General features: G+C 56.4%; 6 protein-coding genes across 6 annotated transcripts; 3 read left to right on the top strand and 3 right to left on the bottom strand.

Annotated features, from left to right (window-relative positions):
* Positions 1-1106: 1106 nt before the first annotated feature.
* pyc (Pyruvate carboxylase) lies at positions 1107-5095 on the top strand (the record flags this gene model as incomplete). The annotated part of the gene is made up of 4 exons (XM_069371473.1): positions 1107-1485; positions 1749-3569; positions 3627-4930; positions 4991-5095. 4 exons carry the CDS (start codon positions 1107-1109, stop codon positions 5093-5095), a joined length of 3609 nt encoding a protein of 1202 aa, XP_069231402.1.
* A 2329-nt stretch (positions 5096-7424) lies between these two features.
* WHR41_02866 (uncharacterized protein) lies at positions 7425-8406 on the top strand. Its single transcript, XM_069371472.1, has 3 exons — positions 7425-7813; positions 7870-8003; positions 8069-8406. Exons 1-3 carry the CDS (start codon positions 7766-7768, stop codon positions 8097-8099), a joined length of 213 nt encoding a protein of 70 aa, XP_069231401.1. The 5' UTR covers positions 7425-7765; the 3' UTR covers positions 8100-8406.
* Positions 8407-8710: 304 nt separating this feature from the next.
* Positions 8711-10001, top strand: WHR41_02865 (uncharacterized protein; the record flags this gene model as incomplete). Its single annotated transcript, XM_069371471.1, has 2 exons — positions 8711-8822; positions 8881-10001. The coding sequence occupies 2 exons, from the start codon at positions 8711-8713 to the stop codon at positions 9999-10001; spliced, it is 1233 nt and encodes a 410-aa protein (XP_069231404.1).
* A 444-nt stretch (positions 10002-10445) lies between these two features.
* Positions 10446-11744, bottom strand: WHR41_02864 (uncharacterized protein; the record flags this gene model as incomplete). Its single annotated transcript, XM_069371470.1, has 1 exon — positions 10446-11744. The coding sequence occupies one exon, from the start codon at positions 11742-11744 to the stop codon at positions 10446-10448; it is 1299 nt and encodes a 432-aa protein (XP_069231403.1).
* Positions 11745-12116: 372 nt separating this feature from the next.
* On the bottom strand, positions 12117-13193 carry WHR41_02863 (uncharacterized protein; the record flags this gene model as incomplete). Its single annotated transcript, XM_069371469.1, has 1 exon — positions 12117-13193. One exon carries the CDS (start codon positions 13191-13193, stop codon positions 12117-12119), a length of 1077 nt encoding a protein of 358 aa, XP_069231398.1.
* Positions 13194-13600: 407 nt separating this feature from the next.
* Positions 13601-15182, bottom strand: WHR41_02862 (uncharacterized protein). Its single transcript, XM_069371468.1, has 3 exons — positions 14940-15182; positions 14705-14884; positions 13601-14653 (listed from the first exon to the last, which is right to left on the bottom strand). The coding sequence occupies exons 1-3, from the start codon at positions 15165-15167 to the stop codon at positions 13694-13696; spliced, it is 1368 nt and encodes a 455-aa protein (XP_069231397.1). The 5' UTR covers positions 15168-15182; the 3' UTR covers positions 13601-13693.
* Between the last annotated feature and the right edge of the window lie 156 nt (positions 15183-15338).

The raw sequence follows: 15338 nt of genomic DNA, 5'->3' as shown, positions 1-15338 counted from the left end.
ACGGCTAACGTTCAGATGGTTGTTGAGATAACGGACTGGCAAAGGTGTGCCTCGCAGTGAGCTGATCACACACCGCTTGCATGGCTCTATCGCGGAAGCGCGGCGGCTGAACGCATCGCCAAGCTGGAATGTTACGACGCGCTGGACGGTAGGACCGAATGCGCCGTGGAGGGACAGAAAAAGAGAGTCACCACACCTCGCCTCTTTCACGGCCGGCCATCAAATCTTCCGCCGTGAGGATAATAGTAGTGACCCACGCAACCAGAGTCGAGTCACAGTCCGGCCTCGGCAAGACGGGCAGACCAGGCAGCTCGTGCAAAAAGCGTTTCGTAAAGGCCGGCCGGGTGCAGCGTGGGAGGCGGTGGTTATCTCTGCGGCTCTGGCCTGCCACAGCGCGCGCGCGCCCTCTCTGGGCAACGTGTGTGTCTTTTTTCCGGCGCGAGTGTGCTGGGGTGGGGCGCGCGTGGCCTCAACCAGTCTTGGTGGCTCAGCAGATTTCGCCGGGCCCAGGGCAGCGCATAGGGCCAGCGACAGCCGGTCGTCGCCAGAGCAGCTGTATAGCGCCCAAGAGGTGTCAGAGAGGTCTGCGATGCTTGATGGAAGCAAGAAGGCGGGTTCTAGTGCTTTTTTGCGACTCTTTCCGAGCGCGTGGGCGCGAACGGGGGATGTCGGAAGCGGCGAGCCCTGCCCTCGGCGCAGCCTTGTCGCTCCCCGTGGGCGCGGGGCTCGCGTGCACGGGCCGCGCGCTCGTCATATGGCTCTGGAGGGAGCTCGGGCGGGACGCGACAATCCACGCTGAGGAGCTCGAGCTTTAACCTTTTGGCCCTGCCCAGTCAGTGGTAGTAATACCGTATGCCCACCGTCCTGCCTGTTCCTCTCCTCGCACCCTCTTCCTCCTCCATACACACACCGCAACCCCTCCTCCCACCCAAGCTTCCATCCTCCAAGCGTTGCGATTGAGCAGCCGGCTGCCATTGGGGTTTATTGTTGACCAGCCGAGGCATTGAGCCGGCGTCGACCACTACACACGACCACCGACGTCTTCTCGTCTCTGCCAATTTCTTCCTCCATACCTCCCCCTCTCTCCCTCCCTCTCACACACAGCCATGTCTTCCGACCTCGCGGCCAGCAACCGCGCGACCATCATGGCCGACGCCGCCAACAACCACGAGTTCGGCACGCCGGACGAGCACGGCGAGACCCACCACACCGCCAACACCGTCCACCACCGCCTGCGCGCCAACAGCAGCATCATGCACCTCAGCAAGCTGCTCGTCGCCAACCGCGGCGAGATCCCCATTCGTATCTTCCGTACCGCCCACGAGCTGTCCCTGCAGACTGTCGCCGTCTTCTCCTACGAGGACCGCCTGGGTATGCACAGACAGAAGGCCGACGAGGCCTACGTGATCGGCAAGCGTGGCCAGTACACGCCTGTTGCTGCTTACTTGGCCGGTGATGAGATTATTAAGATTGCGCTTGACCATGGTGAGTTGACTTGGCTTTTTATTTTTGGTTTTTCCCAGTTTATGCAATTTTCCATGGAAGGGACAGGCATTGGCCTCCTTTATGTGACCTCCAAAGATGAGGTGTGATCTAAGACCATGGTGTATCCAGATCTCTGGATTACCGCAGACACAACTCATCTGACGTTGGCTTGGTCGTTCCTTCCTTGGATTTTCGCACTGGACCAGAGAGCCAAATTTAGAACACTGCCTATTTCAACCTCATTCTCTAACCAATGTCCACAGGCGTCAACCTCATCCACCCCGGTTACGGTTTCTTGAGTGAGAACTACGAATTCGCGCAAAAGGTGGAAGATGCTGGCCTTATCTGGGTCGGCCCTACACCCGACACTATCAAGAACCTTGGCGACAAGGTGTCTGCTCGTGAGCTCGCTATGAAGTGCGAGGTCCCTGTTGTCCCTGGTACACCCGGCCCCGTGGAGAAGTACGAGGAGGTCAAGAAATTCACCGACGAGTACGGCTTCCCGATCATCATCAAGGCCGCCTTCGGTGGCGGTGGACGTGGTATGCGTGTCGTCTGGAAGCAGGAGGAGCTCAAGGACTCTTTCGAGCGTGCGACCTCCGAGGCCAAGTCTGCTTTCGGCAACGGCACTGTCTTCGTCGAGCGTTTCCTCCACAAGCCCAAGCACATTGAGGTCCAGCTCCTTGGTGACAGCCACGGCAACGTCGTCCACCTGTTCGAGCGTGACTGCTCCGTTCAGCGACGACACCAGAAGGTCGTCGAGCTTGCTCCGGCCAAGGATCTCCCTGTTGAGACCAGGGATGCCATTCTTGCTGATGCTGTCAAGCTCGCCAAGTCTGTCAACTACCGCAACGCCGGTACTGCCGAGTTCTTGGTTGACCAACAGAACCGCTACTACTTCATCGAGATCAACCCGCGTATTCAGGTTGAGCACACCATTACTGAGGAGATCACTGGCATCGACATTGTCGCTGCTCAGATCCAGATCGCTGCCGGTGCCTCCCTCGAGCAGCTTGGTCTGACCCAGGACCGCATCACCACTCGTGGCTTTGCCATTCAGTGCCGTATCACCACTGAAGACCCCTCTCAGGGCTTCAAGCCTGACACCGGCAAGATCGAGGTCTACCGCTCTGCCGGTGGCAACGGTGTCCGTCTCGACGGTGGCAACGGTTTCGCTGGTGCCATCATCACCCCTCACTACGACTCTATGCTTGTCAAGTGTACCTGCCAGGGCTCGACCTACGAGATCGCCCGCAGAAAGATGCTCCGTGCATTGGTCGAGTTCCGCATCCGCGGCGTCAAGACCAACATCCCCTTCCTTGCCTCCCTCCTCACCCACCCGACCTTCATCGACGGCACCTGCTGGACCACCTTCATCGACGACACCCCCGAGCTCTTCAAGCTCATCGGCAGCCAGAACCGCGCCCAGAAGCTGCTCACCTACCTCGGCGACCTGGCCGTCAACGGCTCCCAGATCAAGGGCCAGATCGGCGAGTCCAAGTTCAAGGGCGACGTGATCATGCCCACCATCGCCGGCCCCGACGGCAAGCCCATCGACACCTCCGCCCCCTGCACCAAGGGCTGGCGCAACATCATCGTCGAGCAGGGGCCCGAGGCCTTCGTCAAGGCCGTCCGCGCCAACAAGGGCTGCCTCATCATGGACACCACCTGGCGCGACGCCCACCAGTCCCTCCTCGCCACCCGCGTCCGCACCGTCGACTTCTGCAACATCGCCCGCGAGACCTCCTACGCGCTCAGCAACGCCTGGGCCCTCGAGTGCTGGGGCGGCGCGACCTTCGACGTCGCCATGCGCTTCCTGTACGAGGACCCCTGGGACCGTCTGCGCAAGATGAGGAAGCTCGTGCCCAACATTCCTTTCCAGTGTCTGCTGCGTGGCGCCAACGGTGTCGCGTACTCGTCGCTGCCGGACAATGCTATCTACCATTTCTGCGAGCAGGCGAAGAAGAACGGAATGGACATTTTCAGGGTCTTCGACGCTCTCAACGATGTCAACCAGTTGGAGGTTGGCATTAAGGCTGTTCTCAAGGCTGGCGCTATCGCTGAAGGAACATTGTGTTATTCAGGCTGGTCTCCCTTTCTCACTGACACTCGTGGTAGTACCATCGGCTAACGATTCGTAGGTGACATGCTCAACCCGGAGAAGAAGTACACCCTCGAATACTACCTCGACGTGGCGGACAAGATCGTCAAGATGGGAGCGCACGTGCTAGGCATTAAGGACATGGCTGGCGTCCTCAAGCCTCGTGCGGCAACTCTCCTGGTTGGCGCTCTTAGGAAGAAGTACCCCGACCTCCCCATCCACGTCCACACCCACGACTCTGCCGGTACCGGTGTTGCCTCGATGGTCGCCTGCGCCCAGGCCGGCGCGGACGCCGTTGATGCTGCCACTGACAGCATGTCCGGCATGACTTCTCAGCCTTCTATCGGTGCCATCACGGCATCCCTGGAGGGCGGCGACCTTGACCCCGGTCTCAGCGCCCAGCACCTCCGTGCTATCGACAGCTACTGGGCCCAGGTCCGCCTCGTCTACTCTCCCTTCGAGGCCGGTCTCACTGGCCCCGACCCCGAGGTCTACGAGCACGAGATCCCCGGTGGCCAGCTCACCAACCTGATCTTCCAGGCCTCCCAGCAGGGTCTCGGCGCCCAGTGGGCCCAGACCAAGAAGGCCTATGAGCAGGCCAACGACCTCCTCGGCGACATTGTCAAGGTCACCCCGACCTCCAAGGTCGTTGGCGACCTCGCCCAGTTCATGGTCTCCAACAACCTGACCGCCGACGAGCTCCTCCGCAAGGCCCCCGAGCTCGACTTCCCCTCCTCCGTCCTCGAGTTCTTCGAGGGCCTCATGGGCCAGCCGTACGGCGGCTTCCCAGAGCCCCTCCGCTCCCAGGCCCTCCGCGACCGCCGCAAGATGGACAAGCGCCCCGGCCTCTACCTCGAGCCCTTCAACTTCGACGCCATCCGCAAGGAGCTCAAGGACAAGTTCGGCGGCTGTTCCGAGACCGACGTCGCCTCCTACGCCATGTACCCCAAGGTCTTCGAGGACTACAAGAAGTTCACCGACAAGTTCGGCGACCTGTCCGTCCTCCCGACCAAGTACTTCCTCAACCGCCCGGAGATCGGCGAGGAGTTCCAGGTCGAGCTCGAGAAGGGCAAGGTTCTCATCCTCAAGTTGCTCGCTATCGGTCCGCTCAGCGACCAGACCGGCCAGCGCGAGGTCTTCTACGAGATGAACGGCGAGGTCCGCCAGGTCACCGTCGACGACCAGCACGCCGCCGTCGAGAACAAGTCCCGCCCCAAGGCGGACACTTCCGACAGCTCGCAGGTCGGCGCCCCCATGTCGGGTGTCGTCGTCGAGGTCCGCGTCAAGGACGGCAGCGAGGTGCAGAAGGGCGACCCCGTTGCGGTGCTTTCGGCTATGAAGATGGTAAGTCTTACATGTACAACGCCCCCTGTGGCTGATATCAGGTTTGCTGACGATTTGCAGGAAATGGTCATCTCCGCCCCGCACTCCGGCAAGATCGGCTCGCTCGGCGTCAAGGAGGGCGACTCGGTCGACAGCCAGGACCTGGTCTGCAAGATCGTCAAGTAGACGCTTCGCGTAGAGGGGAAACTTTTTTTTGTGGGTTTTCTTCGCTGGGCGCTACAGGTTTGGATTCAGGAATCCTGGGCTTCTGCCCCTTTCGGGTCGATTTTTTGATAGGTATCGGACGATGTAATGAATTTTCTGTTGAAACGTTATGCCTGGCGCTGGTGATGTGCTGTTTTGGACGTGTTCGGATTGTGTGGCTCTCGGGTGAGAAAAGGGGATTTGAGGTGCTACCATCGGTGCTGGACTGCAGAAAAGGTAATTTTGGCTCGGAGAGGCATGTTTGCTTTGACTTCCTGAGATTTGTTCGTTTTCAGGGGGAACTAAGCGAATGTGAGGTGATACCATCGATGCTAGACTATTGAGAAGCTATTTTTGGGCGGAGAAGCCCGTATGTTTTGACTTTCTGAAATTGATTCGTTCTCAAGGGATGTGAGGGTTAGTGAGGTGCTATCATCGATGCTAGACTACTGAGAAGCGATTGTTGGGCGGAGAAGCCTGCCAAAACTGACTTCTCGGGACACAGTTTGTTTCTCGAGGAGCGTAGGGAGATGAGGTGCTACCATCGCCGCTGGATTCTGACAAGGAACGTTGCCGGGGCGGAGAAGGGCTCTTTGTTGGCATGTATCTTTCGTGTGCACAAATGTTCTCTCGACGCAATCGGGCCAAGGTGACGTGCTACTATCCTCTCTAGATCGACGGGAAGCAAGTTTGTCGGGAGGAGATCTCTGTGCCATGAGAATGGTGTCAAGAAAGGTAATGAACATGAGCGTGCTACCATCTCCCACAGACTACTAAGAAGTGCTTCTAGGTCGGAGAGCGCTTCGACGGTTGGTTTGGCATTGAGAAGGATGTATTGAGCTGCTGCCATCCCCTCTCGATCAAACACAGATAAAACAGGTGACGCGGGGAGCCCTGACACTAGGGACGGGTGAGTAGTCCAGATGTAATGGTGTAATGTGAGAGAGACACGAGTGGTTTCCTCTCCTGTAGACTCATGAGAAGCAGTTCTGGCTCGGAGATATGTTCTTACGGGGGCAATGGGCTCTTGAATGATTCGAGATGTGTCAGCGTGCTACCTTCTTCTGTAGATTGAGAAGAAACAAGTTTGTGTCGGAGATCTTCGAAGCCGGGAATTTGGAAGGAGACGAGTGACATGAGGGTCATGTGAGTGCGTCTAGGGTGCTGCCATTGCTTCCGGACTTTGGTGAAAGGAAGTTCGTGCCCACGATCCATGATTGAGCAATACTAGAGGATGTGACATGCTATGCTCTGCCTCAACATGATGAGAAATCAGTTTGATCCAGGGAGATCGTCACGCCATCTACATTCAGGCTAAGTAAAATCTGTGGGAGCCACAACGAGGTGGAGAGCGACGTGCTGCCATCCCCACTGGAATCCGCAAAAGGCATCTGAAAGACTTTGATGCAAAAATGTCGCTGCCGGATACGCGGCGCTATTGACGAGCGGTCGGCTGGCCTAGTCGTACGCTGCGTCGAAGTAACAAGGAGATGTTTCACTACCACTCTTTTCTCCCTTCTCGATGGCTTTCTGGCCGAGCAATCATCATCAGGCCAACATGGGTAGGTTGATGCGAAGAACCCGAGAACAAATGTGTTGTAAGGCATGACCGAATGATGTACGTCAATCGTTTTAGCGTCAAGACTCTACCAGATTAATACAAACCGGAATTGCAATATGTAGACAAATGATTACCTCGGCCGCTTTGCTGTCTATGCTTGCGACTCTGAAGTCCGGCGTGAAACATCTAGATCCTCGATGGACACCTGTCAGGGATCAATGACATCTGCTATCTCAGCATCGACAGGTGCCCTTACATCGTACGGTTCCTCGTGAGCTCTATCGGTTTGCATACAGTTTACCTGCGCCGCTCGATCGCCCTAGGCCCTGGGAACACGAATTATCAGACACGAAGGCCCGGATCGAGGTAGAGTCGTCATCGCAGTCGTCTCGACGGGCCGATCCCAGAACCCATCGGCAGCAACGCATGCACTCCCAAACGCAGGGAAATGCTTTTTCCCCAGGGTTTCCATGCGCTCACCACCAAAGGGTACAGAAAATACGACCATCAGCGTTTCACTTCCCTTGCAGCCAACGGCCATGACGTCAAGTGCAGCGTCAGCGTTGAAGCACATGCCTCGAACAGAAAGCTTAGATTCCTGTCAAAGATCGTTGATCTCATCACATCAGATCGTCCCTGGATCCTACCCGCGAAAATAGCCAATGGCGCCGAGTCGGTGGGGTGCGGTCGGCCTTTCGATCCAGGCACGCGACGATCCGCAGGCGCGATCTGGCCCGCCTCAGCACTTCCTGCGGGGAGTCGATGGCCGCATTGCACGCGAGGTGGCTCGGGGCGCGGATTATTACGCAGGGCATCTGATTTGGAGCCAGGTCCGCAGCCGTTAAGAATGACCTACAGGAGTCGTACGTGGACCCCGATGATGGAAGGGGCTTGCGATCGTCTGGTAGGGGTTGACCGATGGGACGGGCTGGGGTGCTGGTGGTATAGATAGAGCAATTGGGATGGACTGCTCTTTTCTTTGATCATTTCTCTTGCATCTACCTCTGTTGCACCATTATCACGCTTCCACCGTTCTACACATTAAGGAATCAATCTACCTAACAACCACTCTGTCCAACACACCAGCCATTATGGACGCTCAGAACAACAAGACCCCCACTGACGGCCACCGTCGCTCTGTACGTCTTCACTGAAGCAAACTCACCGCTTGATGTAGACTAACAATTCTTCTCAGTCTGGCGAGCTCTTCAACAAGATCACCAACATGAAGCGTGACCCTCAGAACGACAACGCCGCCGCTCGCAGGGCAAGCCTCGAGGAGCAGACCGTCCCCAGAGGAGCTGGTCCCATCGGTGACATGTGGAACAAGTACGTCATTGACGATAAAAATGAGACCTCAACTTGCGCGATCAGAGTACTAACACATGGAAAAGGTTCACCAGGGGCACTGCCAACAGCAAGTAATGATGTTACGACGACAAGACGAATGTATTGGATGACGACCGACACTGGGAACTTATTGGATCGCGGCGTTTGATTGTATGACTATAAGAAATGGTCATTTAATTGTTCAAATGGATACCACTTTGCATGTTACAATTCCAACCACTTGCACGCTTCAATCGTTTACCATAGTGCCATTACGCTCAGGTTTTTGGTATTGCCTACTGCGGCATTAAGCTGCAATAGATTGCCGTACACGAGGTTGTGGACAACTCAACAGTTGTTGCAGCTTTTCAGCTTGCCGCCTGTAGCAAAGCACACACGCTTCATCAAGCCACCCGCCGGTTGAACCAACACTGAGTCTCTTCAAACGTGGACTTATTCCTTTATCGACGCTTCGGTCATTCTGGTCCCTCGGATTTGCTGGGCTGTGGTTGCTGGGTTAAGGCCCTGGAATGTACATCTCGGAGGAATGGATCGGTACGACTGTTCTATTGACATGCGCCGCGCCATGTGTCCTTTGTTCACAGACGATCATCCGGGATCCTGGAAGCCTCGACGCCTCGTTATGATTCAAAATATCCTGCCCTAAGTTTATGCATCTTCGAATCAGATTGGTCTGATCAACATCAATGGCTACCAACAACGATCTTTTGACCCTCTTAGGAAACCTGGGAAACGTAGACGGCGGCGGCTGCCCCAGACCATTCATCGCCGAATCGCTGCATCCATACAAAGGAGGCTGTATGTTGGTATTCCGGTCCCAGGAATTGCAACGGCCCAGCTAATAGAGCACGACAAGTCTTTCCCGGCCGCAACTGTGCTCCAAACCCATTGGACATCAGCAATAACGGGTCTTCGTGCTGCATTCCCTGCCCTGTCTTCGACTGGGTCTATGGCGACAACTTCAAACGACATACGGACGGCGCGGCTTGGGTGCACGTAACCGGCTTCATCCTCAATATCATCCTGATGATATCCTACATCGTCCTACCCGTCGAAGTCAGCCGCCGCGCCTATCTCAACATCATACTTCTCGTCGGTCTCATGCTCCTCGAGCTCGGCTTCCTCATCCCCCTCGCCCGCCAACCTCATCAATGCTTCGATCCCATCACGCCCCATGGTCAATCTTCCAGCCTCACCTGCGCCTTCAGCGGTGCCTTCGCCGCTTTCGGCGGCATGTTCCTCGTGACCTGGGTGCTCATCCGCGCTCTCTTCATGCACCTGCAGATCTGCTGGGCCTGGATGCCAGGCAAGATCAGCTACTGGATCGCCAACGCTGCGGCCCTGACCATCACCGTCGCCCTGACCGCCGCGACACTCGCCCACGCCGGCGTCTCCTACCGCTTCGGCGGCTACTGCCACGTCAACGTCGGCTCCATCGGTACCTACTGGGGCTGGCTGCTGGCCTTCGGTGCCCTCGCCTGCCTCCTACAAGCCGCCACCTTCGCCTACTGCATCAAAGTCTACCTCACCAGCCGCCTGCACGGTACGCCCACCGCCGACAGCTCACAAGCCGAATCCCTAACCGGCTCCTCGCGCTCGCGCACCGCCCGCGCCACGGCCCGCCGCGTCTACGAAGCCCTCGCGCTGCAATGGCGCTCGCTCGCCATCGTGGCGGTCGCCATCGCGACGACGGCGATGGTCTGCGTGGTCTTCATCGTGTTCGACGACGAGCTGACGCGGCGGGCGTTCGCGAACACGGACGAGCTGATCCCCTGGATCGTGTGCCTGATCAGCAGCCAGGACCGCAACAAGTGCCTGGGCTTGACGCGCGCCTTCATCCTGCCGGAGAGCCTGGCGGTCGCGACGCTGTTCGTGCTGGGGTTTGTGGGCGTCGAGGCGTTCCTGCTGCTGTGTCGCGTGGAGATGTTGGTGGCGTGGTGGGGTTTGATTAGGGGGAAGGTTGGGGAGAAGCGGTGAGTTTTGATGACTGAGATGGGATGAGACGGGATGTCGAAGGAGTTGGTTGGGATAATGGGCGTCGTGGGTGACTTTATCAGGCTGCTGAATACGAGAAACTGCTCGGAGAGTAAGTATAGTTTTTGCGGCGTTTCGACGGATATGGACATTCGTCGCTGCTACCAAGTCAGTGGCTCGAAGGCTGCATCTTCTATGTACCGTGTATCACTCATTTCAGACCAATTCTCCCACGAATGAACAATAAAAATGCAATAAAGATCTTACAGAGCTGAATAATGTCTTTTCATTGAATCATCAATGTCTTTCGGATGCCGAGCGCGATGAGAGAATCCGATATATCCCGACCGACGTCTCGTCTCATCTGCCTAACCGTAATAAACTTTGCAATGCATCTTCCCGCTGTCCCAAAAAAGACTCCATTAAACCCGAACAAACCGACAACGCTTACTCGACCTCGACAGGCGCATTCCTCTGGCGCATGTTGGGCCTGTAGCCCTGGCCGTTCTGCGGCGCGTTGAGCTCGGCCTCCTTCTCCCGGATGAACTCCTCCTTCTGCGTGCGGATCACGGACAGCACGTTGACCAGGCTGCTCCTCCAGTTCTCCAGTCTGCTGGCGACCTCGCGCCACTGGTTCTCGCCGAATACGCGGTAGGTGCTGCGGTGGATGAGGAACTCCTGCTTCTGCTGGCTGAGCTTGCCCTCCACCAGGCCGGAGCGGATGCAGTCGATGACCCACATCTCAACGTCGTCAGTAGGCACGTTAAGGGCCTTGGCGATCTGGGCGTAGGGAAGGGTGCGGGTCTGTGATGCCTGGGCGGCGAGCGAGGCGAGAGTGAGCAGACGCATCTTGCGGTCAAGCGCGTCTTCGTCCAGGTTGTTGTCGGAAAGGAAAGAGCCGTTGCTCTCCTTGAAGTCGGAGAAATCCTCGAAGTTCTCGGCGCTGAAGACCTCGAGCAGCTCAGACCAGGTCTGATCGCTCTTGCGGAGGGCCTGGACGCTGTCGAGGGAAGTGAGATCCTGGAAGTCGAACTGCTTGTCCTTCTGGAGGGCGGCCTTGAGGGCCTTGAGGGAGAGGTCGTGGGCCTCCTTGGAGGTTGCGTCGTCCTGCACTGTCCTGAGTGCCTTCAGAAGGTATGTGTAGCTAGACTCGGCGTTCTTGCACGCGGCGGCGGTCTCGGAAATGGCAAGGTAGAGCTTCCTCTGCTCCGCGGGGTTCAGCTCCCACTCCGCTACCCACGCATCCAGGCTCTTGAGCTGCGGTGCCAGGGTGTCGTAGTTGCCAGATTTCTTGATCATGTCCACGATCGCAAGGAGAACGTAGAAGCGCGTCTCGTCATCGGGGTCAATGGTGTTGAAAATGGAGCCCAAGATGCCGAGAGCGATGCCAGTGCCGTTCGCGGGGGAGGAGGTGATGGGCTGGGTGAGGTTCTTGCAGATAGGCGGGAGGTAGGTCTCGGGGTCTTCTGAGAGCGACACAAGGTGAATGAGGAGGTTGTATGCAGCCTGCAGTTCCCTCTCGGCGGCAGTGTTGAGGATAGCGCTGGAAGTCACGAGCTTCTTAAGCACGGCATCCTTGTTCGACTCCTGTGGCCTTCCCTCCTGCTCCGGGTCTTTAAGAAGAGGAGTGATGTCGGCGGCGATTGTCGAGCTCTCGCCCTTCATGCCATCAATGTAGACGGCGAGCTCGAGCGCGAGTTCCTCGAAGGAACCCTCCACGAGGGAGAGCTTAGGAAGACCGGGCATGGTTGTGTGAGGATGCGGGCGGCGCGCGGTCGATTCGTCGAGGGTGTTGATGAAGTTCGCGGTCGCGGGTCGGCCTCGTGCGCGATCTGGCGGGTTTCTCGGGAATTACTGCGGCGAGGGACGCTCCTATGCTCGCCGTTGACTTCTTCGCACAATTCGTGACTTGCCGCGTGAAATCTTGGGCTTGGCGGCGGAGGGGAGGCTGAAGCGGAAGCGGAAGGTAAGCCGGAGTGATTCACTTCGCATAGCTGCCTGATTGGGAGCATGCTTGCATACTACACGTACAGGCAAAATTACAGCATAAGTCTTCCACTTTGTTGATGTACACCATGATTGGTGTGGGTCAATATCCTGCCTCCAATGGTCTTTGCTTCATTGAATAGCATCCACAGCATCTCCTGTAACACGAAATGCTACACTATGGCAATGATTCCGCCTTCCACTTAGTGGTTGCGAAAGGCCATCACGCGACGTCGCCTTCGCCATCACTTTATAATTGCCTGAGTCGAGAGCTGTCACAAAGCTGAACTTTTGCCAGCTAAAGTCCACGCGCGGCTCCACCTTGGCGCCCATCCATGACTGGCCATCGTCAAAACTAACCTCAACAGTATTGTCGTTTCTTGAACTCCACGCCCAACCCTCGACTCGTACCTCAAGACTGGTCAATTTCTCGTCCGGTCGGGGTTTGACAATCATCGAGTTGGGTTCAACACTCCACACCGGCCGCATCGCGCCTTTTGGACCAGAGGGATCCGGCTCGTTGTAGAACCTCGTCGTGAAAGGTCCAGTAGCCCTGTGCTCCTGCAAAGTGATCCTCGAAATCCACTTGGTGGAATTCGTACCGAACCATCCGGGCACCACTAAACGCACCGGCCCTCCTCGTTTCTGGGAAAGCGGCTTCCCGTTCATCTCGAATGCCAACAGGACTTCATCGCTCATCGCTTTCTCCATTGGCAAGTCTTTCTGATATCGATCTGATTCAACGCCGGCGAACTCGCCGCAATCCAACCCTTCTGACCATACGTATGATGCTTCCGATAGTGGCCTTGCAATTCCTAACAATAGATTGAGTGGCACGCCGGTCCACTGAACGTTGCCTATCCGCCAGAGTGCAGTAGTAGCTGGCTTGAGGGGGCTTCCGTAGCATTCATGGAGAGAGGTTATCGTCCGACAAGGTAGCCTCTTGAGCGCTTCGAGATTGATCGCGAATGGCTTCTGCACCAGTCCATCCACCACCAACATCCATTTACTTTGATCCACGACGGCTGCGCCCATGTGGATTGTCTGAAAAAGCAGCTCGTCTGGTGTGATGAAGCTTTCGAGTAAGTGAGGCTTGGGCGGATGTCTGATGAAGAAGCCAGGTGGGTCGAGCTTGATGAAAGCGTTCCGTTCATCGCCGGGCTCGGGTGGCTCGAGCAAGTGCGAGCTGATGTCGGACTCTGCAGACATTTTGCTCAGAGGCACTCCTGCGCAGAGCTCCCGTTGGTATTTGGGTAATCGATATCCACGTAATGTAGAAAAACCGAGTGTCGCGGAAGCTCGCCTGGATGCAATTCCTGGCGAAACGAGCGAGCCCTGACTCCGTTCAGATTCAACTTTGAACTAACATTGCTTCCAAAAGGTGCATGGCGTGTATAGACCACCGCAGCCGGTCCGTGGTCATCCATGTACATTTTGAAAGATGGAGCAACCTGAAGTGAGGAGCTCGGTTTCGAGCCGAGGAACCCCATCATCTTTTGCCTCGCGCTATTTTGTCCCAGATCGGCATGCGAGGGCGAATCATGTTCTCCACTTGAACACAACACTAAGCCGTCTCGACAAGCAGAAATATGGAATTTAATCCATTTCAGGTGGCACAAGGTTCAATGCATCCTGTGAAATGTCTATTTGATGTGATTCTTGAGACTGACGAAAGCCATTTGGCAACCTAAGCGCAAGCCACATAACGTCTACTTCTTCTTCCTCGCAACCCAATGCTGCGCCAAATACGCATTCCTATTCAAACTCTCCTCATCATGCGCATACGGCACATGCGCCCCTCTCACCCTCGAATCGAACCCCATCACCCGCCCGCATCCCTCGCCCGGCTGCTCGAGCTCGAATCCCAAGCTCTCGGCCATCGCGATCACCTCGTCGAGTGAAAGCTGCAGAGTCGGCATCGAGCCGTATAGCAGAGGCCCGAAATTGATCCAGACGCCGCCCGGCTTGAGCATGGCGTGGATGGTCTCCAGGTACGTGAGGATGTTGGTTGCGGTGTCGATGAAGAAGTGCGAGACGAGTGCATCGTAGGTTCCTAAGTGGGGTTTGAGGGCTGTGGTGAATTCGCCTTCGATCAGGGAAATTGATGGCTGAGAGAGGATGGAGATGTTATCTGGGAAGGACACGCTTCTTGTCAAGTCGGCTGTTGTCGCGCGGTGAGACCACCAGTCGATGTAGGGGTGGATTGCGCTAGCGTTGACGGAGCTGAGCGTGGTGATGTAGTGGTAGGCGATATTCATCGAGTAGGAGAACTCATTCATCGTCACTTCGAAGTCTCCGAGAGCGGCGATCTCGTGGCCTAGTCTTCCAAGCCCGGAGCCAGGAACCAGGATTTTTGCAGGCGTCGACGGAGAAGTCGCTGGGAACTCCTTTCTGACTGCGTCCAGAACACACGGATAAGTCGTTTGCCGCTCGTATAACCCTTCGTTGGACCAATCGCGTACGAAGTGCTTCACGGCATACAGCGTGTTGCCCTTTTGCTTGTTCGTTTCGTTCTTCGTGTCTTCCACAAATTCGTCGAGCTCTAACCTAGCCACGCCATAGAACTTCAGGCCATAGCTGAGGATATCTTCAGCCAGACCAGAGTTCTTAATCATGAGGGCTTCCACCGTGTTGAGCTTGTTGGTATAGCCGACTGTGCGCTCAAGGTTCTTTCAAAGTGTTAGTATCGCCTTGTTGCGAAATTCTCTGACAACGCATACCGATCGCTGTTCCCGCGACAGCTTCTTATACCGCTTCCTCCAGGTATCCAAGTCGGCCGTCCGCTCCTCTCCATAGCGGAGATACGCTTTCAGCGAGTTCAAGAGGCGGTACCGAGGATGGTTGCTGTTCCACTTGCCAGAATCCCGGCGCAGGTCTTGAAGCATACGAGCTGCATCTTCCTGTGATGAAGGTTAATGAACGAAGCATTTCGCTCGGCGTTCATTCTGGACGAACCGTCTGCTGATTGGCAAAAACCGGCGCCGGGGAAGTCGCGTTCAGCGAGCTCTCGCCAACCACACCCTCACTCCTTCGCCAAAGAGCCGGCACATTAATCTCCGACAGTCTGTCTGAATACGCATGCCATAACAAAGGCAACAGAAAAGAAAGCGTAAGTATCACAGCCGACCGCAGAGGGCTGTAGTTGCGCCCTGCCGTCGTTGGTCTTCGGGGCCTGGTTGTCATCGCGAACGTGACACCGAAGATGCAGGCATTTTCAACAGCGAAAATTTATAACCTCTTTGCAGCATCCTTCGCGCCATGCACGCTCTGGTCCGTGGCATGTTCGTCTCGCCAAGCTTCCAAGACTGGGTGAGAACGAGGATCCGTCACCTTGATGGACAGTGAGGATTGAGA

The sequence above is a fragment of the Cladosporium halotolerans genome (genome assembly GCF_011745625.1).
Source record: "Cladosporium halotolerans strain TM138-S3 chromosome Unknown Sca7, whole genome shotgun sequence".
NCBI lineage: Eukaryota > Fungi > Ascomycota > Dothideomycetes > Cladosporiales > Cladosporiaceae > Cladosporium > Cladosporium halotolerans.
The sequence above is the reverse complement of the archived record's forward strand: the minus strand, read 5'-3'. Positions and strand labels throughout refer to the sequence as shown.